General features: G+C 41.0%; 1 protein-coding gene across 1 annotated transcript in view; it reads right to left on the reverse strand.

Moving 5' to 3' along the window:
• Positions 1-25,292, reverse strand: part of SYCP2L (synaptonemal complex protein 2 like) — a 114,411-nt gene extending 89,119 nt beyond the window's left edge. Inside the window, exons 1-10 of the mRNA XM_058736128.1 lie at positions 25,268-25,292; positions 24,201-24,574; positions 21,997-22,086; positions 20,028-20,165; positions 19,528-19,647; positions 16,483-16,587; positions 15,408-15,432; positions 2,982-3,067; positions 2,780-2,868; positions 599-633 (exon numbers count right to left, since the gene is read on the reverse strand). Coding sequence (XP_058592111.1) covers positions 599-633; positions 2,780-2,868; positions 2,982-3,067; positions 15,408-15,432; positions 16,483-16,587; positions 19,528-19,647; positions 20,028-20,165; positions 21,997-22,086; positions 24,201-24,574; positions 25,268-25,292 — 1,087 coding nt within the window. The remainder of the gene's footprint in view (positions 1-598; positions 634-2,779; positions 2,869-2,981; positions 3,068-15,407; positions 15,433-16,482; positions 16,588-19,527; positions 19,648-20,027; positions 20,166-21,996; positions 22,087-24,200; positions 24,575-25,267) is intronic.
• Positions 25,293-25,599: the final 307 nt, after the last annotated feature.

Consider the following 25,599-nt stretch of genomic DNA (forward strand, 5'->3'; position numbering starts at 1 on the left):
TAAAATATTAAGAAGCAGCTCCTCAAACAGCCTTAAAAAATATTACTACCAAAATAAAAGCCCAAGATAAATTGTGGTATTTCACAACTGATAAAAATATATATGTTTCAATTTCGAATAATTTTAAAAGTCACATCGCAGCTGGATATACACAACACGAAGACATTTACAGAATGCTTTTAAAATTTGTAAAATAATATATGTTGCTTATGAATCCATAAAATAAAGGTATAAGAACCTACTTTTGAATGAAAACCAAATCTAAGTCAAGGATTATCTCTACCAATGGAGAGAATGGGATCAGGGACAGGTACACAGGGGGCTTTACATGGAACTCTGATTCTACATAAAAAAGACTAAGTAAATGTAGCAAAATGAAAATCTGACTTATATTGGTTGGTTGGTGAATAAATGAGTATTTGTGAATTATTCTTTATGGATTTCAGCATGGTAAACCTTTCACAATAAATTACAAATAAAATGCTAATTCTTATTTTCAACTTGACCAAAATTTATTATCCACAGTTCCAAGATGCTCATAAAGCCCAAGTGGCCAATATGTAACACTCTAACATTTAAAATTCTGAACACTTCTTACCACCCACAGTCAAGATTGTCCTTGCAAGGTCTTTCCTGAAACATTTAAATAAATTAACATTTTACTGAAGTGAATGAACATACATAAAACTTTACTATTTTGACATTAACATTTAAAATCAAGATGTAGATTTTTGAAATTATTTCAAATTCAGCATCAAAATTTCTGAAATGTCAAGAATACATTTTTATGGAAACACAGTTTATATATTGACTTAAATGCACTTTTTAAAAGAAGCTAGAGTTGTTATAGATTCTGAGCTTCTATTCCTCCTTCTATGAAATGAATTCAATTGGATGATGTCTGAAGATTTACCAAATGCTAAGAGTCTGCAATTTTATAATCACCTCATCAACGTGTGAGGATATATTTCTTATATAATCTGTTTAAAAAATATAGTTGACACCTGGAAAAAATGGTACAGCAAGTACTAAATCTTTCTAATGTGTTTTTTTTTTAAACATTTATTTTTGAGACAGAGAGAGACAGAGCATGAATGGGGGAGGGTCAGAGAGAGGGAGACACAGAATCTGAAACAGGCTCCAGGCTCTGAGCCATCAGCACAGAGCCTGATGCGGGGCTTGAACTCACGAACCGCAAGATCATGACCTGAGCCGAAGTCGGACACTCAACCGACTGAGCCACCCAGGTGCCCCATCTAATGAGCTTTTAAAAACGGACAAATGGAGAGGGGCACCTGGGTGGCTCAGTCGGTTAAGTGTCCGACTCTTGATTTCAGCTCAGGTGGTAATCTCAGCTTGGGAGTTTGAGCCCCACCTCGGGCTCAGAGCTGACAGCCTGAAGCTTGGTTGTGATTCCCTGCCTCTCTCTCCTCTCTCTCAAAAATAGAGAAGCATTAAAAAACTGACAAATGTATCCCCTTTATTAGATGTAATAGGGTTAACTGGTTGAATTATAATAGACCTCCATATCATATCTTCCTTTAACAATTTCAGGTAATTAAATATCAACAAATATGATGTGGATCTTTCTTATCTGAAATTACACCCGTTTTAAATAGACTGGCCAAGAAATCTTTTAGCTCAGTTTCTCATAAACAGATCGATTAAAAAGAAAATTAAAAAGAGGCTTTAAGATAGGACCACTGCTTTGTGCTTGCAGCCTTTATATTTGACCTGAAGTCCAGAGCATTCCAGACTCTCTAGCACGCACAAACAATACGGCGGGACCATAGGATTAGTTTGAAAACTTAGGAGAAAAGGATCAGGTCAGCTGTTCTCCAAATCTAAATATATTGCTGAGAATAGTGATTAAACGAATGTAGTTGAATGTTTTTTTTTTTTTTTTTAGGAAATAGTAGATACCCTGCAACCTGCATGCACTAGTTAACGGACAAACTTGATAGAGGTGGGCTCATGGTCACCGATAACCTCATTTGGGCCTAGAATATGGCAAACTTCGTTGCCCTTCATCTCACCAGTCATGGCTGCACATCACAGGAATGAGTGTGTGCCGCACGAGGTCAGCAATGCTGGTCAGTAGTGGTTAGCACGGTCACGGATACAGGTTCACATTTTCGAATAGGGTACTGGTTTTGCCCTTTCCACAGCCACACAGTACAACCTTACCCCCAAATGTCAATGTCCCAAGAACTACAGAATTGTAACAGAGTCAAAAAAAATTAAGAATCCATTGATTTTTTTCATTGTTGAAAAACAATACAAATCCCATGCTTTACTGGTGTAGCTCAAAGTTGGTAGCCTTTGAGCATTTGCTCTTTACCAGATAATAGGCTCATCACTTCCAATGGATTGCCTGATTCGACCTGTATAAAAACAGTCAGTCAAGGCTCCACTTTGCAGGTGAGCAAACAAAGGGGGCAAAACCAGGATTTGAAGCCCCACAGTCTGGCTCCAGAGTCTGTACCCTGAACACGTGAGTCACTAATTCACATTCACAGTGGGGAAAAAATGGTCTATACCCCAAGAAAGCACTTTAGCTCACAAACCTGATAAACATATTACTAAAAAAGAAAAGCCTAGCAAAGTCCAGTCCTCCTTCACTACTTAGCGTAGTGCCTGATATAGGGTAGGTGCACAAAGCATTTACTGAAAAGAAGCAATAAAGTCGTCAAGTCTAAGGAGAACAAAGGTTGAGGTAGTACAATCCAGAGAGGTTTTGCCCTTCCGTCATTCCATCATCAAGTACAACCTCACTTACATAAGACGACATGGGCCTTCCAACAAGGGGAGTTGTTTTCTCTCTTCCCGAGGCACAGCATGCAAAATGGAGTTCAAAGTCTTCAGAGCCTGTTTGGAGTTGGAGAAAGTATTCACGGGAAGACACAAACATGGAGAGCTGGGCACAACCTTCTCTAAGGTCTCTAGAGCAACGGTTAACTGATTTGTTACTCGCAACTCACCTCCTGTTGAATCAAATGACTTACAGTCTTTTCTGTTACCAGAAATCCTAAGGTAAATATGAAGGAACTCAGCATCTGAATTTTTCCTGAAATCACAATTTTAAAAGAATCAAACTGACGCTAAGACAAATAAGGAGACTCCCACACGACAGGAAGAGGTAAAGACTGGAAAAGCCGTGAGGGCAGTAAACATGTTAGGAATTAAAACAGCCTGGGCAATAAAACCTGGACAAAATGCACCGGCATTGCATAGACTCTCATTCAGCAAAACAGGAGCATCCACGAAGTGTGACTGTGTGGGATTACCCTATCTCAAGCAAAGCTATTTTTTTTGGTCCAGACTGAGGGACAAATATACAAGGGGAAGCTCCTTGTACAGAAAACAACAGTTTTCTGTTGTTGCTTACGTTTGTGCATTTTTAAAAAATAGATATTTGTAATGTCTTATTCAAACAGAAGGTTTTTAATAAAATGTTGGCCTCTGTGAAATAGCATAATCATAGAAATTTCAACAGCTATTTATGTCAGTGCATAGTAAAATGAGTATGTGGTTATCCTTCATGCTTATTAAACTAGATTTGCGATTTCATTTATGCACATTAAGATATAAAATGATGGTGGTAGTTTACAAGCTTCTGATAAGTGCAAAAATTTATGGTAAGGTGATAGCATTACTTTGATAGGTTCGAACATGCAATTTTGATGTATGTATTATCATAGGTAATATACTCAACCCCCATATAATTCATGAAACTATAGGAACCCAAACCGGAAAATAGAGATTCCTCTTTCATCAAAAAAAAAAAACCAAAAAAACAAAAACAAAACCCAAAAAAACAAAAAACAAACAAAAACAAAAACCAGGGGCGTCTGGGTGGCTCAGTTGGTTGAGCAGTTGAGCGTCTGACTTTGGCTCGGCTCAGGTGGTGATCTCACAGTTTGTGGGTTCGAGCTCCGCGTCAGGCTCTATGCTGACAGCTGAGAACCTGAAACTGTCATAGATTCTGTCTGTCTCTCTCTGCCCTTCCCCAGCTCGCTCATGCACTTGCCCGCTCTCGCGCGTGCTCTCTCTCTCAAAAATTAAAAAAAAAAAAAAAGCCAGATGGATACTGCTAGATGATCTTTGGGAACCAGAAATTTCGCTAATGGCTGAGCCAACAACTTGCCTGCCAGCTTAAGACTTGAGATTTCAGATGGACAGCAGGGATCCTAAAGACCTTTATGTACCAGGTTAATTAACAAATACCAGATGTCAATCCTTTCCTTTAAATAGTAAAGAGAAACTGACAAATGCAGCACTACAAAAAAGGAAGGAGGGGGCACTGCCATCAGGTAGCAGAAGAGGGACTTTCAAAAAAGTGCTTACTTCAGCAAACAAAAATTTAGGAAGCATCTTGTCACAAAAAACCTCAAAGCGCAGGAAAGAGAGGCCCCACCCTCAAAGAGCCAGCATAATAAATAACCTGGCCTGAGACACAACAGTGTGAAAAGCACCCGGGGGGAGGGGACTATATGTTGAAGAGACTTACTTACTAATCTCAGAATGTGTGGTAGAGGGGCAGGTATCTTTAGGAAACTTCTCCAAGAATAAAAATGCCGGCGGGCACCATTTCTCTCCCCACTCCCAGCTTACACAGCTGGACACGTATGGGAGCCAGCAGCGATCCTCTCAAACTTGCTAGCACCCCATATCCCACCCCCAAAGCTCCCTTACAGACCTGCTCCATCCAACCCACCTGCCTCAGCAGCCATCCCTACAAAGTGGGTCCTGCCCCGACACCAGGCAGGCAGCCCCGGTGGGGACCAGCACCACTCCAAAGTGTGTACTGCCCTGGGGAGAAGAGGAGATAATCTTGCACACCAGTTCACCCCGGTTTCCAGCAGCTAAACTGTTCAGCTGGTCACGCAGAAAGAAAGCCCTGCCATTAGGTGTGCCTACAGCAAGGATGCCGACTGCAGATACCTAGTCTGACTGTCAGCCCATCGACCAATAAAAGCCCTGTGAGCCACATGGGGAGAAAGCCCAGTCATCTGATAGACCCACACAGAGAGGCTAATTGCCGACAGCTAGCCTGACTGCTGATCCTGCCGATCTAGGAGCCCAGCGGCCTTGCACAGGCCCCTTATCACGGCATGGACCAAACCCTGCCCAGTGTGCCCACAGTAGGCAAAATGGATCGTTGCCACTGGCCGGGCTACAAGCAAACACAGCTAGACACAATAGTAACTCAGCCCATCACTCATAGGGTTGTCTAGGAGACACCCCTGGATTGTCTGGTTCTGATGACCGAGGGACACAGCCCTACAGGGAACCACTGAACCTCTTCTACACAAAGCAACTACTTTCATCAGGAGGAGATGTAGCGGTCTTCCCTAACACATAGAAACAGATGAAATGAGTCAGTATTCCAAATGAAAGAACAGGACAAAAATCACAACACAAGAGCTGGAAGAAACAGATAAGCACTAAAGAAGTCTAAGCAGTGGTCACAAAGATACTCACTGGACTTGAGAGAAGAGTGGATGAACTCAGGGAAAAGGTCAGCAAAAGACAGAAAACATAAAACAGTCAGAGATGAAGGATCCAGTGACTGGAAAAACAAAACAAGATTTAAAAAAACCACTCGAGGGAATCAGCAGCATATTAAAGGAGACAAGAGAACAGCTCATGGATCTGGAAAACAAGGTAATGGAAAAGAGCCAAGCTGAACAGCAAAAAGTAAAAAAAAAATGAAAATAGGTAAGAGAACTCATCAAGCGTAGTAGCAGTCACATTATTGGGATCCCAGGAGGAGAGAAGAAAGGGGCAGAAAACTTATTTGAAGAAATAAATGGAAAGTTCCCTAAACTGGGGAAGAAAACCGACATCCAGATCCAGGAAGCACAGGGAACTCCTAACAAGATGAACTCAAGGAGGTCTACACCAAGACACATAATAACTAAAAATAGCAAAAATAAGAATTCGGAAAGCAGTAAAGGAAAACAACTACGTACAAGGGAAACCTCATGAGGCTATCAGCTTATTTATTTTTTTTTTTTTAGCAGAAACTTTGTGGGCCAGCAGGGAAAGGGATGATACATTCAAAGTGATGATAGAAAAAAAAAATTATAACCAAGAATACTCTACCTCGCAATGTTATCATTCAGAATAGAAAAGGGGTTTCCTAGACCAACAAAAGCTAAATGTGTTCATCACCCCTAAACCAGCCTTACAAGAATTACAGGGAATTATTTGAGTGGAAAAGAAAGGCTAGAACTAAAAGCAAATTACAACAGGAAAAAAGTCACAGGTAAAAACAGACCTTTTATTAAGGTAGTATATTCATCACTTATAAAGCCAGCATGGAAGTTCACACACAGAAGTAATAAAGTTTGTCATATCTCAAAAAACAGTCAAGGATATGCAAGACAAAAATATGACATCATACACATAAAACAGGGGTGAGGGAGTAAAAATTTAGTGCTTTAGAATGCATTCAAACTTAAGTGACTGTCAACTTAATAAAGACTGCTATACACACAAAATGACATAAACCTAATGGTAAACAGAAATCAAAAACCTCTAACAGATACACTTGGGTTCCTTTCTCTTTTTTATGTATGGGTAACTCTAGAGAAAGCCTTCAAACCACAAGGAAAGAAGCCAGAAGAAACAGAGCTACCAAAACAACCCGAAAACAACGAACAAAATGCCAACACATCCCTCTCAAATTACATTAAATGTAAATGGACTATTTCCATCACGGAGAAGATGGCAGAGTAACAGAACCCTAAGGCAACCTCATCCCACAGTACAACTTGGTCATACTCAACAGCATAGATAATCCAGAAAACCACCCAAAGACTGGCACAACAAACACCATAAGTAAAAGGTATAGAAGAGGCCTTACTGAAGAGGGTGGGAAGGGCAAAGAGGCAGTGGGAAACAAAACAGATCACAGCCATCCACATTGGGGCGGGGGGCCGGAAGTAGAGAGGAGAGAGAAACATACTGTTGCGCTAGGGATCCCACACCAGGAAGACAAGTCCCCATAACAACTGGCTTTGGGAGCAAAGGGGATAAATTTTGTGAGCCTTATGACCAGTGGGACTTAAAGCCTGGAGTTATAAAAACCAGTGGACTCTGTTCTGAGAGAGCCTGGAAGGCCCTAGAAAGCTGAGTCTCCACCCTTAAGGAGACAGTACAAACAGTCCATGGAGTTATAGCATAGAAGTAGCAGTTTGAAAAACTGAGAAATATGGGAAAGAGTAGTTTATTTATTTTGGAGCATGTCCTGGAATGGCAGGGGTTGATGAGGGTCTCTCCAGGCATAAAGGAGCTGGAAGGCACCATCTTCCTCCTCCACTCCCACCCCCACCCCCAGAATAAACACACAGCTACCTGAAGGAACCAGCACAGCACCAGCATTCACTACCTAACTTGTTTACACCACACCCTGTCCCCTGCCAGGCTTGCCTCAGTCCCAATATTGCAGGTCCCCTCCCACAAAAGATTGGCACAAATCTTGCCAACACCATGACTCCCAACCTAAATGTTTTGTGGGGCCTTGGTCCTGGTGGTGGTGGTGGTGGGGAGCCCGGCAGAAGCTGGAGGCACACCTTGTTAAAATTGCACACCCTGCCCACTTTGCACACTTTATGGATCTGTCCAGGCCACCCAGGTCCCAGCGGCAGCTGCTAGTCTCATTTCATAATTTGGCACACACCTGGTTAAAACTGCAGGACCCATCCTGGCGGGGTACCAAACACCACCCACAACAGACAAAGAGAGACTCTGCAGATAACTGTACCGAAGGAAAAAGTAGACAGGACACAACAGCAGGCCACACACAACACATACAGTGACAATCCCTGAAGCATCAGGTTCTGGTAAACAGGGGACACTGCACTGCAAGGCAATACAGGACCTTTTCTTCACAAGGCCATTACTTTCAAGATCAGAAGACATAGCGGACTTTCCTAACACAGAGAAACAGACACAGAATTGGACAAAGTGAGGGGACCAAGGAATGTTCCAAATGAAAGAACAGGAAAAACCACAGCAAGAGACATAAGCAAAATGAATATAAATAATATGCCTGATAGAGAATTTAAAGTCGCCATCATAAAGATACTCCATGCACTTAAGAATGGAGGACATCAGGGAGGCCCTTAACAAAGAGATAAAGAACCAATCAGAGATGAACACAATAAATGAAATTGAAAATACACTAGATGGAATAAACAGCAGGCTAGAGAAAGGAGGGGAGTGAATTAGTGAGCTGGAGGACAGAGCAATGGAGAGTAGTCAAGCAGGGCAGGTGAGAAAGTTATGCAAAATGAGAATAGACAGATTGAGGGAACTCAGCAACTCCATCAAACGTTAACATTCATATTACAGGAATCCCAGAAGGAGAAGAGAGGAAAGGGGGCAGAAAACCTATTTGAAGAAACAATAGCTGAAAATTTCCCCAATCTGGGTCAGGAAACAGATCCAGATCCAGGAGGCACAGAGAGCTCCCAAGAAAATTAACCCGAGGAGATTTATACCAAGACCTACAATAATCAAAATGGCAAAAAAAAAAAAAAAAAAAAAAAGTAATGATCAAGAGAATTTTAAAAGCAACAAGTGAAAACAGTTACATATTAAAACAAAACAAAACAAAACAAACCCATAAGGCTATAAGCTGATCTTTCAGCAGAAATTTTGCAGGCCAGAAAAGAGTGGTAGGATATATTCAAAGTGCTGAAGGATAAAATTTGCAGCCAACAATACTCTACCCAGCAAGGCTAGCATTCAGAATAGAATGAGAGATAAAGAGTTTGCCCAAACAACAGTTAAGGAGTTAATGACCACTAAATCTTCCCTACAAGAAATGATAAAGGGGACTCTGAATAGAAAGCAAAGACTAGGAGTAATAAAAGGAGGAAACAGAAAAACAGTAAAAATAAGTGTATCTGTAAAAATCAGTCAAGGGACTTACAAAATAAAAGGATGTAAAGTAGGACTCATATCTAAAACATGGGTTGCAGGAAGAGGAATAAAGAATGGGTTCAAAATTGAGCAGCCATCAACTTAAAATAGACCACTATATGATGAAGATGTTATACACAAAATTAATGGAAACCACAAGTCAAAAGCTAGAAATAGATAGATTCCTTTCTCTTCATTTTGGCCTAAGTGTATCACTAAAGAAAGCCAACTAATTGTGAGAACAGAAGAAAGGAACACAGGAAAACTACAAAAAACACCATAAAGCAAGCAACAAAATGGCAATAAATACATACCTATCAATTACTTCGAATGTAAATGGACAACACACTCCAATGAAAAGGCACAGGGTGATAGAATGGAAAAAAGACAAAAACAAAAACAAGACCCATCTGTATGCAGTCTACAAGAGACTCATTTCAGACCTAAAGACACCTGCAGATTGAAAGTGAGGGGATGGAGAAACATTTATCATGCAAATGGATGTGAAAAGAAAGCCAGGGTGCCGATACTTGTATAGGAAAAGATAGACTTTAAAACAAAGACTATAACAAGAGACAAAGAAGGACACCTTATAATCTTGTCTCCTTGTTGGATGGTCTCCTTTATAACAATTGTAAATATTTATATATTCAACATAGAAGCACCCAAATACATAAAGCAATCCATAGAAAACATAAAAGAATCAATAGTAGTGCAATAATAGGGGACTTAATGCCCCACTTACATCAATGGACAGATCATCAAAACAGAAAATTTTTTTTTTTTAATTTTCTTTTCAACGTTTTTTATTTATTTTTGGGACAGAGAGAGACAGAGCATGAACGGGGGAGGGGCAGAGAGAGAGGGAGACACAGAATCGGAAACAGGCTCCAGGCTCCGAGCCATCGGCCCAGAGCCTGACGCGGGGCTCGAACTCATGGACCGCGAGATCGTGACCTGGCTGAAGTCGGACACTTAACCGACTGCGCCACCCAGGCGCCCCCAAAACAGAAAATTAACAAGGAAAGAGTAGCTTTGAATGACACACTGGACTAGATGGACTTAATGGATATACATATTCAGAATATTCGGTCCTAAAATGGAATACACATTCTTTTCAAGTACACATGGAACATACTCCAGAATAGATCACATATTAGGCCACAAAACAACAAATACAAAAGAGACTGAAATCATACCATGCATCTTTTCTGAACACAACACTATGAAACTAGAAATCAGCCACCAAAAAATCTGGAAAGAGAATACATGGAAGTTAAATAATGTGCTACTCAACAATGAATGGGTCAATAAATTAAAGAAGAAATAAAAGACAAAGGAAAGTGAAAACAATGGTCCAAAATCTTTGGGATGCAGCAAAAGCTCTTCTAAGAGGGAAGTTTCTAGCAATACAGGCCTACCTCAAGAAGAGTCTCAAACAAATGACAGAGCTAGGGGAAAATAAAAACACCAAGAACCAGTAGAAGGAAGGAAATAGTAAAGATCAGAGCAGAAATAAAACAAACTGAAACAAACCAAAACAAACAAATAAAAAAAAACCAATAGAATAGATTGAAACCAGGATCTCGTTCTTCGAAAAGAACAAAATTGATAAATCTCTAGCTAGACTCATCCAAATAAATGAAAAGGACCTAAATAAAATCACAAATGAAAGAATACCACAAAAATACAAATTATTATAAGAAATTATGGAAAATAATATGCCAACAAATTGAACTACCTGGAAGAAATGGATCGATTCCTAGAAACATAACTTTCCAAAACTGAATCAGGAAGAAATAGAAAACTTAACAGATTACCAGCAAGGAAATTGAATCAGTGATCAAACAATTCCCAACAAACAAAATTCCAGGCCCAGATGGCCTCACAGGGGAATCTACCAAGCATTTAAGGGATAGTTAATACCTATTCTTCTCAAACTATTCCAAAAATTAGAAGAGGAAGGAAAACTTCCAAATTCATCCCCAGAGGTCAACATTACCCTGACACCAAAACCAGACAATGATAAACAAACAAAAAGGTGAACTACAGGCCAGTAGCACTGATGAACACAGACACAAAAATCTTCAAAATACTAGCAAACAGAATCCAAGGATACTTAAAAAAAAAAAAAATCATTCACCCTGATCAAGTAAGATTTATTCCTGGGATACACTGATCCCACTCAATGGGGAAAACTGAGAGCTTTTTCCCTAAAAGTCAGAAACAAGACAAGGATGTCCACTCTCACCACTTTTATTCAACATAGTATTGGAAGTCCTAGCCACAGCAATCAGACAGCATAAAGAAATAAAAGGCATCCAGACTGGTAAGGAAGAACTAAAACTCTATTTGCAGATAACATGATGCTATCTATATATTGGAAAACCCCCTGAAGACGCCACCAAAAAACTAGAATGGATAAATGAATTCAGTAAAGTCACAGGATACAAAAGTCAGCATACAGAAATACATTGCATTTCTATATACTCATAATGAGGTGACAAAAAGGAAGAAAACAATCCTGTCGACAATTGTACCAAAAAAAAAATTGGTTAAGTTTATTCCTAAGAGGTAAAAGACCTGTACTCTGAACACCAACGAAAAAAATTGAAGATGACACAAATGAAAAGATAGTCCATGTTCATGGATTGGAAGAACATGTTTTAAATGTCCATAGTATCCAAAACTATCTAAACATTTAATGCAATCCCTATCAAAATATCTACAGCATTTCTCACAGAACTAGAACAATCCTAAAATGTGTAGGTAACGACAGAAGACCCCAAATAGCTAAAGCAATCTTGAAAAAGGAAAAGCTGGATGTATCACAATCCCAGTTTTCAAGTTATACTACAAAGCTGTAGTAAACAAATCAGTAGTGGTACTGGCACAAAAATAGACCTATAGATCAACAGAATAAAAACATAGAAACAAATCCATGATTATAAAGTTATTTAATCTTTGACGAAGGAGATAAGAATATGCAATGGGAAAAAGACAGTCTAGTAACAAATGGTATCGGGGAAACTGGACAGCCATATGCAAAAGAATGAAACTAGACCACTTTCACCATATACAAAAATAAACTCAATGGCTTCAAGACCTAAATGTGAGACCTGAAACCATTAAAACCCTAGAAGAGAGCACAGATGGTAAGGTCTCTGATGTCAGCCATAACGTTTTTCTAAACAGATCTTCTGAGGCAAGGAAAATAAAAGCAAAAATAAACTGCTGGGACTTCCATCAGAATAAAAATGTTCTGCACAGTGAAGGAAACAACCAATGAAACTATAAGACAACCTACTGAATGGGAGAAGACACTTGTAAATGACCTATCCCCAACAAGGTTAGTGTCTAAAATATATGGAGAATTTGAACACCAAAGAAATAATTCAATTAAAAAAGTAGGAAGACATGAACAGACATTTCTCCTAAGACAACATACAGATGGACAACCGACACATGAAAAGACGCTCAACATCACTCATCAGGGAAATGCAAATCAGCACCATAATACACTATCACCTCACACCCGTCAGAATGGCTAAACTTAACACAAAACAAGTGTTGGTAAGGATGTGGAGAAAAAGGAACTCTCTTGCCCTATTGGTGAATATGGACTGGTATAGCCACTGTGGAACACAGTATGGAGATTCCTCAAAAAATTAAAAATAGAACTACCCTATGATCCAGTAATCACACTACCTAGGTATTTACCCAAAGAATCCAAAAAACCCACTAATTTGAAAGGATATATACACCCCTATGTTTACAGTAGCATTATTTACAATAACCACTTAATAGAAATAGCCCAAGTGTCCATCAATAGATAAATGGATAAAGACATGGCATATATACAGTGGAATATTACTCAGCCATAAGAAAGAAGTCTTACCATTTGCAACAACATGGATGGATCTACAGAGCATAATGCTAAGCAAAATAAGTCAGAGAAAGACAGACAAATACCAGATGACCTCACTCATATGTGGAATTTAAGAAACAAACAAGGGAGGAAAAGACAAACCCAGATAATGAACTGGTAACTGTAAGAACAAGCAGATGGATACCAGAGAGGAGGTGGGTGGGGGAATGGGTGAAATAAGTGGAGTAGGGGCACACTTATCATGATGAACATTAAGTCACGTATAAAATTGTTGAATCACTATATTGTACTAATCTGTTGAAACTAATACGTTAACTATACTGGAATTACTTTTTTAAAAAAAATTTTTTAGCATTTATTTATTATTGAAAGACAGAGTCAGAGCATGAGCAGGGGAGGGGCAGAGGGAGAGGGAGACACAGAATCCGAAGCAGGCTCCAGGCTCTGAGCTGTCAGCACAGAGCCCGACGTGGGGCTCCAACTCACGAGCCGCGAGATCATGACCTGAGCCAAAGTTGGATGCTCAACCGACTGAGCCACCCAGGCGCCCCTGGAATTACTTTTTTAATAAACGGCAGAAAGAAACTGGAAATCAGAAAACATATTAGAAAAAATGAATTTGTAAATTTTCAGGCTAAAAAAAAAAAATCAATATATAGAAAATTGTTCCTATACACTAATAATGAACTAGAAGAAAACACAAATTGAGAAAACAATCCTATTTATAATTTCCATTTTTTAAATACCTAGGAATTAATTTAACTAAGGCGATAGACCTGTACTCTGAAAACTAAGACATAAATGAAAAAAACTGAAGACACAAATAAGTAGAAAGATATAATTGAAAAAATATTGTTAAAATGTTCATACTATGCAAAGTGATCTAAAACTTCAATGCAATTCCTATCAAAATACCAGTGGTATTTTTCACAGAACTAAAAAAAAATAGTCTTAAAATTTGTATGGGACCAAAGAAAGACCCCAAACAGCCAAAGCAATCTTGAGAAAGAAAAACAAAGATGGAGGCATCATGCTTCCAGGTTTCAAACTATATCACAAAGCTACAGTAATCAAAGCTGTGTGGTACAAGCACAAGAAATAGATACATAGAGCAATGGAACAGAAAACGCAGGATAAACCCATGCTTATCTAGTTAATCTACACCCAAGGAGGCAAGAATATCCAATGTGGATGTTCCTGGGGATGTGGAGAGAAGGGAACCCTTGCGTACGATTGGTGAAAATGTAAATTGGTGAAACCACTGTGGAAAACAGTATGAAGATTCCTCAAAAAAAAAAAAAAAAAAAAAAAAAAAAAAAACCTAAAAATAGGAATACCGTATGGTCCAGTAACTTCACTACTAGGTCTTTACTCAAAAAAAAAAAAAAAAAAAAAAAAAAATTAGAACACTAATTTGAAAAGATACACGCACCTCTATGTTTATAGCAGGATAATTTATAAGAGCCAAGATCAGGAAGCAACTCAAGTGTCCAACAGTAGATGAATGGATAAAAAGGGTATGATACACACTATGGAATATTACTCATCTAAAAAGGAGATCTTGCCATTTACAACAACATGGATGGATCTAGAGCATATTATGCTAAGTGAAATAAGTCAGAGAAAGACAAGTACCGTAGGATTTCACTTCTATGTGGAATCTAAAAAACAAACAACAAATGAAGAAACAAACAAGCAAAAAGACTCAAGTACAAAGAATAAACGGGTGGTCGCCAGAAGGGAGGGGAGTTGGGAAGGTGAAGTGGGGAGGCAGACAAAATAAAGGGGATTGAGAGTTACAAACTCCCAGTTACAAGTGACAGAGTGTCACAAGCACAGCTTTGTAAAAGTGCTGACAACACTAATTCCATCTCTGGCCTCCATCTTGTCCACATCTACACCATGACCTCGCTCAAGGCTACGTGTTGCATGCCCTGAGGAGATTAATGTGCCCCGTGACCAGAACACAGGAAGTCTTTCTCTGACCTTCCCTGAAGTGGCGCACAGAAGACCCCACTTCAGATAACCACCCTGTGACCACACCACCATGCCCCTCACCCTATAGAAGCTGGGGATTAAGGTCCGGCCTTGGCGGATAATAGCCACATAGCTCAGCGATCGTTTGTCCGCCCAGTCCCCCCTGGTAAGTTACTCTGAATAAAACTATGTAAACAGGATGGAGTGGTTTGCTTTGTTTTTTGGTCTTAGAGTACCTTCTCGGTCTGGAGGAGATCCTCAATAATATTACAATAATGGTGTAGGACGCCAGAGAGACTATACTCATCACAGAGAGCATCAAATAAGGTACGTGACTGTCAAATCACTATGTTGTACACCTGAAATTATGTCAGCTGTATTTCTATTAAAAGTAGGTATTTAAAATATTTAAAACTAAATAAAATACAGAGTCATACTTTACAACAAAATCTCTGCATTGCAATATGGCTACCATTAGATGGTCAATACATCCGTGTACTTAAACCTATTGTACTTTTATATGTCATTTAGGCAAATATTTACTTACTGTATGCCAGAATATTTTACTAATGAAAGATAGTCAATCAGTGGCAAATAATATACTTACCTTTACTGCTACTTCTGGAAATAACCTAGTAAAAAAAGAAAAGGCTTATATTATGTTTCAGAAGCATTATCAACTATAACTTTAATCCATTAATGCCGATATTTCTCTAACAGGCAGGACTTGACTTTAAATACAGTAGAAAAAAGTTTAGGGGCGCCTGGATGGCTCAGTCGGTTAAGTGTCCGACTCTTGATTTCGGCTCAGATTATGATCTCACGGTTCATGAGCCCAAGCCCTGCATCAGGGTCTCCGCTGTCAGTGCGGAGCCTGCTTCCGATCGTCTGTCACCTCCCTCTCCCTCTGCCCCTCCCCCACCTGTGTGCTCGCACTCTCTCAAAATAAATAAACTTAAAAGTTTAGAGAAATCCGGGGCCCCTGGGTGGCGGAGTCAGTTAAATGTCTGACTATAGCTCAGGTCATGATCTCATGGTTACCGAGTTTGAGCCCCACATCAGGCTTTGGGCCGTGGAGCCTGCTTCGGATTCTCTCTCTCTCTCTCTGCCCCTCTCCTCCCCTGTTCTCTCTCTCTCTCTCTCTCTCTCTCTCTCTCTCAGGAAATGAATAAAACATTAAAAAATTTTTTTTAAAGTTTAGAGAAATCCTATTTGACCTTCAGGCACTATTAAAATCAGCATATCATCCTTAAACAGGTGAATAATGTATATATGAAAATAAATCATTTTTCTTCCATAGCATTGGTTAGTTTCTATTTCATATAATATTTTATTTTTTTAATGTTTATTTATTTTTGAGACAGAGAAAGACAGAGCATGAAGTGGGGAGGGTCAGAGACGGGAGACACAGAGTCGGAAGCAGGCTCCAGGCTCTGAGCTGTTAGCACAGAGCCCGACGCGGGGCTCAAACTCATGGAGTGTGAGATTGTGACCTGAGCTGAAGTCGGATGCTTCACCAACTGAGCCACCCAGGTGCCCCAATTTCATATAATATTCTAAATACTAAATAGGAGTCTTGGTAAAACCCACATCTAAGAAAACACAAGTTTTATAAATAACTTGAAGATTCCTGCAAATTACCAATGGTATCTGTTCAGTGATGAATCCACCCCCATCCTTACCAAGGCTGTGTCAAAGAAGTCTTCTATCACATTAATCAGGGATGGGTCAGACACTGGATCTGCCATGGTCAGAAATTCTATTGTTCTTTCAAACCAGGAAACCATGTACACAAGAGAAGAAACACAGTTTCAACCTTCTAAGACTCAAACTTCTATGCCTTATTCAATACCATCTCATAATTCCAGTAAAAACTAGAGCAAAATAGTTTAAGACTTTTCTAGGACATTTTGATTCGACCTGGCTCTAAGACCTCGGTCTAGAACTCTCCAGAATGAAGACCTATTGTTACAGTGTTGCGCTAAGAAGCTCTCAGATACCAGCCAGAGTTGGAGATTTGGCCAAGAGGGATGCCAGGAAGTCATATACGGGGGCTAGTGATTAAAGATTAAGAGATAAATGAGCCTCCCCACACAGGAGCAATTCTTGTCTTGAAAACTGTAGAAAACATACTATCAAAGGAGGTGCAGAATTTGGAACGTGCTAGAGAAGTACATTCATACAGTAACTATGCCTCAAGCCTTTCTTTTGCCAAAAGCATCCAGCCAATTGGAGATTTGTTTTTCTACAGGAACGTATATGCAAGTTCATATTAAGCTGCTAGGATTGGTAGGATTTAAGATAAACTCCTACATTGATTCAAAAAAGTGAAGGCCATCTTTGGACCACTTTTTTTTTTTTTTTTTTTTGCTTAGAAAAAAGAACAACAACAACAAAATCCTGTGGGCATAGTTTGAAATCCTCAACTGAACGTGGAGTAGGAGGAGTTTGTGATCAAAAACGCTTACAGGAGGGAGGCCTTGGAAACTTCGTCCACTTGGCAGCCAAGAACCCAAAGCACCCCCAGCTGGGGACCATGGACATAGCAATCAGATCCCAACCTTGACCGCACATTAGGAAAACCTGGGAGGCTTTGAAACGCCCTGATGCCTGGGACCCCTCACAGACCCCGGAAATCAGAATTGCTGGTGGTGGGACACAGACAGTGCTCGTTAAAGCTTTCCAGGTGATTCTAACGTACAGCCAGGTTGGAGGGCCACTGCTGTGCTCCCAGCGATGCTCCTTTTATCTCACATCAAGCAAAGATTTGCATTAAACTGAATCATCCACCTGCTGGGGCAAACTTTTCTCTGATAGCCTGAAAAATGTCCCTCTATACAATGAAATTCACCGCTAATGCCACATTTCCCCCTTTCTATATTCATAGGCAGAATTTTATGCTTTTAAGTACCTTTTTGTCACCACTTCACTTACCAACCCAAATTGTATCCCCCTCCCAAGCCCACAAAATACATTGAGTATAGGTAAAGAGATGTGAAGGAAACGCCACAGTATTTGATTGAGACTTGCTACCAGAAGTCACTCTCTGGACCCATTGTGTGCCATGATCATACATGGTCTAACAGATTCACCAGTTGCCAGAAACACGAGACAAAAATGGTTATTTACAGAGGTAATAGCTAGTATTCATTATGCACACGGTATAGAACAAGTTGCTTAATCCTCCTGGATCCTAGGGTACAGGACTAAACATGTTCCTTTCCATGGGAAATTCTTATTCTAGAGAAATAACTTCCCGGTATATTTTGTGCTGACCTGCAAACATAATTGGATTTAGAAGTACAGAATCTAGTATCCCAGCCCCTTTGATAATACCAATGCATTTTCCTTGACCAACACCTACATGAAACAAAACATGCTTTAGAATGTGTCTAAGTTACGGTTCAGAAATTTCCATCACCAATTAGAAATTTCCATATTCCACTGGAATTCAGATTTCAAAAACTCCAGTGGAGACTTACTTGATTGGACTCTTTAAATCTTGGAAGGGTATTTTAAAATCTAAGTAGGAAATTCAGGTTGGGGTAGATCTTAACTCATCCCCCTGCCTCCGCTCCCCCGCCCCCCCCCAAAAAAAAAACCCATCGGCCCGTGGTTCCAAGTTACCCGTGGGACATCCTGCTCCATTTCCTTTCAAGTTTTACCTCCTTTTCCCCATTTCCTGTTATCTGCACTGGTAAGTGTAGGAGGGAATTAGGTAGCACTACATGCAAAATGAAATATATACAATTTACCTAAGCATAATCCTTAGATCTAACCCCCCCCCCTCAAGGGCTTTTAAAGTCCCTGAGAGGAGTTAAGGAAAGCCTGGTCTTTACTTGGTCTCCACCAAGAGATCTTTATTCCCTCCCACAGAGAGAATTTACCGTAAAGAAAAAAAAACAAAAAACAAAAAACAGAGCAATCCCCCTGAGCCAATCTGGCTTTAATAAACTTCAGGTACTAGAGTCCAGGGGGTAGGAGGAAAAAAAAAAAAAATCAAAGATTTTAGAGCCAGCCAGATCACCCTCTTGCCCCTCTACCTTCCCTTACCTCCTCACCAACAAATCAAACATCTAACAGCTGCAGAATCTCATCTCATAAAACAAGGGAGAGGCACCAAGAGATTTCCTAGTCTGTGTTGCTTCCAGCAACATAATAATATAAAGGCACTCATAATAGTACCCGCTGGTTAACCCCTAAGAACCAGGATAAAATTTCACAACTTCAGGACTTAGAACGAACAAAAAAATGTGTTTGCTCTTTGTGTTTTCAGACTCAACTGAGATCTCTGAAGTTGGAAAAGTGGGCTATGGTGAGGGGAAGTATTTGATCCTTTATCCGGGTCCAATGTGGCCACTAATTCTATTAAAATAGTTATAGAGCCTTTGGTAGGGGGTTGGGGGGAATGGAGAATAGCTTAGTCCCTGCTCATCCTGTATTTCCAAGTTCAGTTCACCAATTTAAACATGTTATTACAGCAACTGGCTTGTCAAGGGGAGTAGAGAGTACGACCGACTCATTCCTGTACACTCCCCAAGTGCCCTGCCCAGCACATACATCAGGAAACCTATGCAGACTTTTTGATGGATACAGGCAGTACGCACATCATTATTAATTTCGGCTCAAATTTGATTTCAAAGGAACAGAAAACACCAAACTAGATAACGGATTTCACACCAATTTAAATTACCCAAAGCCACACAAGATCAAAACAGGACACTTATCTTTGGGATCAGTCCCTGCTGAATTAGCAAAGGCTCATCTTCTTTGACACCATCAATGCAGAATCGCTGAATACATTTCAGCAACAGCGAAACATACTGAAATTCATTTTTATCCAGTTCCTGGGTATTAGACCACAAAAAGACAAAGCCTTACAATGCAAGTTAAGGGAACAGATCCTAAGTGTTCTCATCACAAGGAGATTTTTAAATTTTACTTAAGTTATCTCGCCACCCAACGTGGGGCTAGAACTCACAACCCCTTTTCTGACTGAGCCAGCCAGGTGGCCCTCATCACAAGGAAATTTTATCTATTTTGTATCTACAGGAGATGACGGATGTTACATGCATTATAAAATGATTACCACAGCAAGCCCAGTCATTGTACCATACAGCTTAGACTTACATAATGTGCGTCAATTATAGCTCAATGCGGGGGGAGGGGGGGGAAGACTTACAACTAACTACACATTGTTGTTCCACCCACAAAACAACTTACTTGCCTTAGTTATTGACCTATGAAGATGGTAGAATACAAGATGATTATATTTTTGAGGACTGTGGCTTGCTCTCTCTTGAAAATAGTCTTTTATTTTCTGAAATCCTTTATCATGGAAGGCATCAATAATAAGCGATTGAAGCTGGAAAGTTGATAGTTTGCAAATTATTTCCTCCCCCAAGAACATTTCATAGCAACATTTCTAGCATTATCAATAGTAATTCAGTGTGAAAATTAGAGGGCAAATATAGACCGTTATTTCTTGAACAGTAAATCATTGAGCCAATGGTTGAGTTTGCCGGTTTAAGATAGCAGTTTGCAAAATCTGGTTCCCGGACCACCAGCAGCATGGGCTTCACCTGGGGACTTACTAGCAATCAGAAACTCTAGGGAAGAAGCCTTCATGCATGCTAACTCTGAGAGCCACTGACTTAAAGAGAATTATACTTAAGTACAGGTATCTGCAGAAGAGACTTTATCCTCAGTCATGTTAGAAATTCTAAAACACTTAAAAATTCAAACCTATTAAAAGCAACATAAATGATCAGAATACAAGAAAATGAACTCAACAATTACAGATGGAAGTCGACTAAGGATGCAAATTGTCATAATGAATGCAATTCTTCTTCTGCCTGAACATTAGGTAGATATACTTCTAAATACATATATTTGAAGAGACACTTCCTTAAATGTCTGTACTATAAAGATATGATTTTTTCATTCAGTTCAGTGCAATCCTACATGCTAAATTACCAATATACAGGATCATTTTAATTTTTTTAAATGTTTACTTATTTTTGAGAGAGAGACAGTGTAAGCAGGGGAGGAGCAGAGAGAGAGAGGGAGACACAGAATCTGAAGCAGGCTCCAGGCTCTGAGCCATCAGCACAGAGCCCAACGCGGGGCTCGAACCCACAAACTGTGAGATCGTGACCTGAGCCAAAGCCAGACGCTTAACCGACTGAGCCACCCAGGTGCCCCTACAATATTATTTTAATAAGGAAGCAGTTTAGTGCATACGGCCCCAAATTCCACTTATTCTCACTACTGACAAATGGAAAGCTAGCATTTGAAATTAAACGTGCCAACAGCACATTTACAAGTGAACCTTTTTGTGCCAGCTGTGTTGAGTGTTCTGCAGATGTTCCCATTTAATCCTTACCACCACCCGGAGAGAACAGATTCCTGATCTGGGGGTAGCAGCAAGGCTGGGAGAGTTTAAGAACTTGCACGAGATCACTCAGCTGAGATTTACAGTCAGATTCTCGGACTCAGAAACTTAGACTTCTGCCTGCTTAAAACTCCACCTGGCTTCTCTGTGCTCAGTATAAATCCAAACCCTTTGCCTTGGTCTCTAGGGCTCTGCATGATTTGGTAGGTCGACTTTTCTCTTTTTTTAATCTGTCAACTTCTGCCTGACTTCCCTATTAAGAAGTCCTAAAAAATAAAATTGTGCCTTGCCTCAGGGCCTTTGCACAAGAAGCCTGGACCGCTCCCCCCACCACTTTCTACCTGGCTGGCTCCTTATCCTCTAATCTCATCTTTCCAGATCACCTTTTTTAGTCCTATCTTTCGGGACTTTATCTCAAGTAAGGCAAGTGTCTCTCTCCACTCTCAATTCTCCATGATGATACTCTCTTCCTTTTCTTCCTACTCCTTCCCTTTGGTTGGTAACCTGTTTCTTTGGCTTTCTGCCAGGCTGTAAGCTCCCTGCGGACAGGAATTGTTTGTTTTGTTCAATACCGTCTACCTAGACTAGTACCTGGCCCAAGATAGGTTAGACTAAGATATTGGTAGGACAGTGGAAAGCTTGGTGATAAACTGAATGTGGAAGATGAGGGAAGGAGAAGGAGCAAGGTTTCTCTGCCTCTTGAGCTTGAGCTTGGCTTGAGCAACTGGAGAAACCGATTGAGCGGACAGCCTGGCAAACACCGAACTAGAAAGAGCACGCCTGCACACCCTCCCCCACCCACGGAAAGAAGCTTGATCTTTACGTAGAAAGCATCCGGGGCAATTCTGCTCCCATCTTCTTCCTGAAGGGACTGCAAAGGATCGTCCTCTTCCTGTGTGCAATAAAAATATTGTTTAAAAAAAAATGTTTCAAAGAAATGCATTTTCAAGTTTCCATAAAATACTTTTATTTTTAAATGTTTTTATTTCTTGGGGGGAGAGGGGGACGGGAGAGACAGAACGTAAGTGGGGAAGAGGGAGAGGGAGACACAGAATCTGAAGCAGGCTCCAAGCTGTCAGCACAGAACCTGACCCAGGGGGCTTGAACTTCTGAACTGGAAGATAATGACCTGAGCCAAAGTCCCCTGCTGGCAGCTTAACTGAGTCACCCACCCACACCCCCCCTATAAGAGGCTCTTAAATACTGAGAATAGAGGGTTGTGGGAGGGGAGTGGGGGAATGGGGAAAATGGGTGATAGGCATTAAGGAGGGCACTTGTGAGAAGCACTGGGCATTGTATGTAAGTGATGAATCACTGGGTTCTACTCCTGAAACCAACACTACATTGTATGTTAACTTTAATTTAAAGGACTTTAAAAAATAAAAGAGGGGCGCCTGGGTGGCGCAGTCGGTTAAGCGTCCGACTTCAGCCAGGTCACGATCTCGCGGTCCGTGAGTTCGAGCCCCGCGTCGGGCTCTGGGCTGATGGCTCGGAGCCTGGAGCCTGTTTCCGATTCTGTGTCTCCCTCTCTCTCTGCCCCTCCCCCGTTCATGCTCTGTCTTTCTCTGTCCCAAAAATAAATAAAAAACGTTGAAAAAAAAATTAAAAAATAAAATAAAAAAATAAAAGAAACGAAGCTTCATGTTGTCATCCTGAACAAAAACTTTGTTCCCCATGCCATTGATGATGGGTCTAAAGTAAATTACTACTTAAAAATAATCTCTCCAACCTTCCTTAGTACCATCTATGACACATACAATCACAAGAAACAAAACAAACATCGTTGGAATAAGCAGTCACACAAAATAAGCAAATTAGAGTGACAACGATGAAACAGAAGGCTTCGGATTAATGAACTATTTGTCGAATGAGAGTTCGTAAATAAAGGTTTGGAAAGTGGGTTTCAAGCCCAATCAGGAGTTTAAGCTTTAGGTTTCTGACTTGCACGAATTTTAAGTCTTCCTCTAGGACTTTTACCGCAACTCCAAGGATCAAATATCAACCACCACCGCAAGAGAATTCACCAAACATAGAGGATTGTTACACTTCTCTTCAAGGGCAATCCCGGTCTACCACCTTGGTTTTCACTGCACGTTGTGCTACGTTACATAACAGCATCTCCTCTGCTCACCGCATCCCAACAATTAAAAGTACAATACACACACACAAAAAAACATCCTTTAATGTCTTCTAAAGAGGTTTAATTATTTTAAATTTTTTAATGTTTTCTTTTGAGAGACAGAGCGTGAGGAGGGGAGGGGCAGAGAGAGAGAGAGAGAGAGAGACAGACAGACAGACAGACAGAGACAGAATCCGAAGCAGGCTCCAGGCTCTGAGCTGTCAGCACAGAGCCCGACCTGGGGCTCGAACTCAGGAACTGTGAGAGAGATTATGATCTGAGCAGAAGTCCAACGCTTAACGGACTGAGCCCCAGGCGCCCTTAAAGAGGTTTTGTTTTTTGTTTTTTTTTAAAGTATAGCTTGGGCGCGCAGTCCTACTTCTGTATGGACTTGACCAAACTCCTTGAAGGTCAGCATACTTTGCAATATTATCGTCATTATTTATAGATATGAAAAACTGGGTAAATTCAAAGTCCCAAATCCAGACTTGTTTATTTTTTTCACCAGCAGTGTATTCGGTGAAACGAACGTTGAGAGGTAGGAACGCTGGAGGGACCAATCCACCCCCAAGTCCGGGGCCGCGGGCGTCTTAGGGACCTTTATCTACAGTTCAGGTAGCCTGAAGTCCCAGCGCTTGGGACCATAGGGGCCCACATGGGTGAAGGTCACTGCATGGCCTACGCAGCAAGAGGGGAAATGGGCTGGGAAAACATCCAGGGCAAATTGAGAAGAGCCATCTCATTGCCTTCCAAACATTAATCCTCTAGTCTCCCCTTCACTGGGCAAGGGACCAGAGGTTTCTATCCTGCCCGGCCGCCTCACTGAAAGCTCCCAATAAACTGCCAAACAAACCTAAGGAGGTTGAAACGCTCAAGCCAGCCCGCACCCCCAGGCTATCTCCCCGGCGTCCAGCTCGTTTCCCGGCGGCGTCCGGGGTGTTAGCCGGTGCCGCGTCTCTGGGCGACCACGCCAGCCTCTGCAACCCCAGCCCGACCGAGCGTGCGCCCTTGCGCCCGCCTGGAACCGCGGAGAGGGCGCGGGGACCACAGGGGGCCCGGGCCCGCCCACGTTCACTCACCGCCAGCATCCCGAGGCTCCCGGCCCGTGGCGCGCCTCGCAGCTGCGCCGCCTTCAGCCTCCTCCTGCGGTTCTTCAACCCGAAGCCTGGGCGGGCTGGGCAGCGCTGCTGTGAGGACCCGCGCAGCCCCGCCGCGTTTGGATTCCAATCCTCGCCGGGAACGCTAATGAAAGAACCCGCAGCTGAAATTCACCAACATCGTTACTTGCGAGTAACTAGCAATCGTCGTCAGGCCACCTGCGCGCGCGCACGCACACCTTAAAGCGTTTGTTCAGACGATGTGAACAACGTCCTGTACGCATTCTTTATTGGCGAAATTCTAAACTGCTGGATTTCCCCTTTGCGGAAAGGGTTTCCTCTCCACCTTCAGCGGCTGGTTGGGCTGTCTTTGGTCCATTGATACTGATACGGACTAAAGGTGGCCTTTCCCCACTGGAAGCTGATTTGCGCCTGCAATGGTGACAATTTTCCTGATATCACAAAAGGTGTTATGCCTTTTTGAACACGACGGTGTAGTCGGTCAAAAACAAAACGAAACAAAACCAAAAAAGGCAAACAAATGTTTTCATCCAGTCTGCTTGTTTTCTATCTACTTGCTTTAAGGAGACAAAAGTGTATACCAACGGCCAGGTTTCAGCCCCTAGGTAGCCTAGGCCGTTTGCGCGAACACCCTGGCAAAAGGAAGTTGGACTGGCGTTTTCTTAAAAAAACAAAACAAAACAAAACAAAACGAACAAACAAACGACCCCTCAGATCCAAACGTTCCTCGTGTAAAAATCTATTTGTGTTTTAATTACAAGCTATGAATATTTCGTGCCACGACATTTACAGAAGATACTTTTTTGCATCCAAGCAAGACCTGATAGAACCCGAACCTGTGTCAAAGCCCGGTCTGTCCATGCGGTGCGTTCAAAGTGATACTTATTTCAGAGATCTTGATAGCTGTTCCCTGACAAACAGGATGTAAATATATTTACACTAATTTACCGATTTTAATCTAAGCCTAGCAAATGCAAAGCCTTCTTCCTTTGCTTTTGAATTAGTGGGCTTTTACTCTACCAAAATTGTAATCAAGGAAGAGCCAGCTGTGACAATAAAGTGTTCTGAACCAATAAAAATACGAATGCAGTAAAAAAAAAAAAAAAAAAGAAATTCAAGGATGGTAACAAACAATAACCAAAATACAGTTTAAGTGCATTTTATTTTA

This window comes from Neofelis nebulosa, chromosome 6 (genome assembly GCF_028018385.1).
Source record: "Neofelis nebulosa isolate mNeoNeb1 chromosome 6, mNeoNeb1.pri, whole genome shotgun sequence".
NCBI lineage: Eukaryota > Metazoa > Chordata > Mammalia > Carnivora > Felidae > Neofelis > Neofelis nebulosa.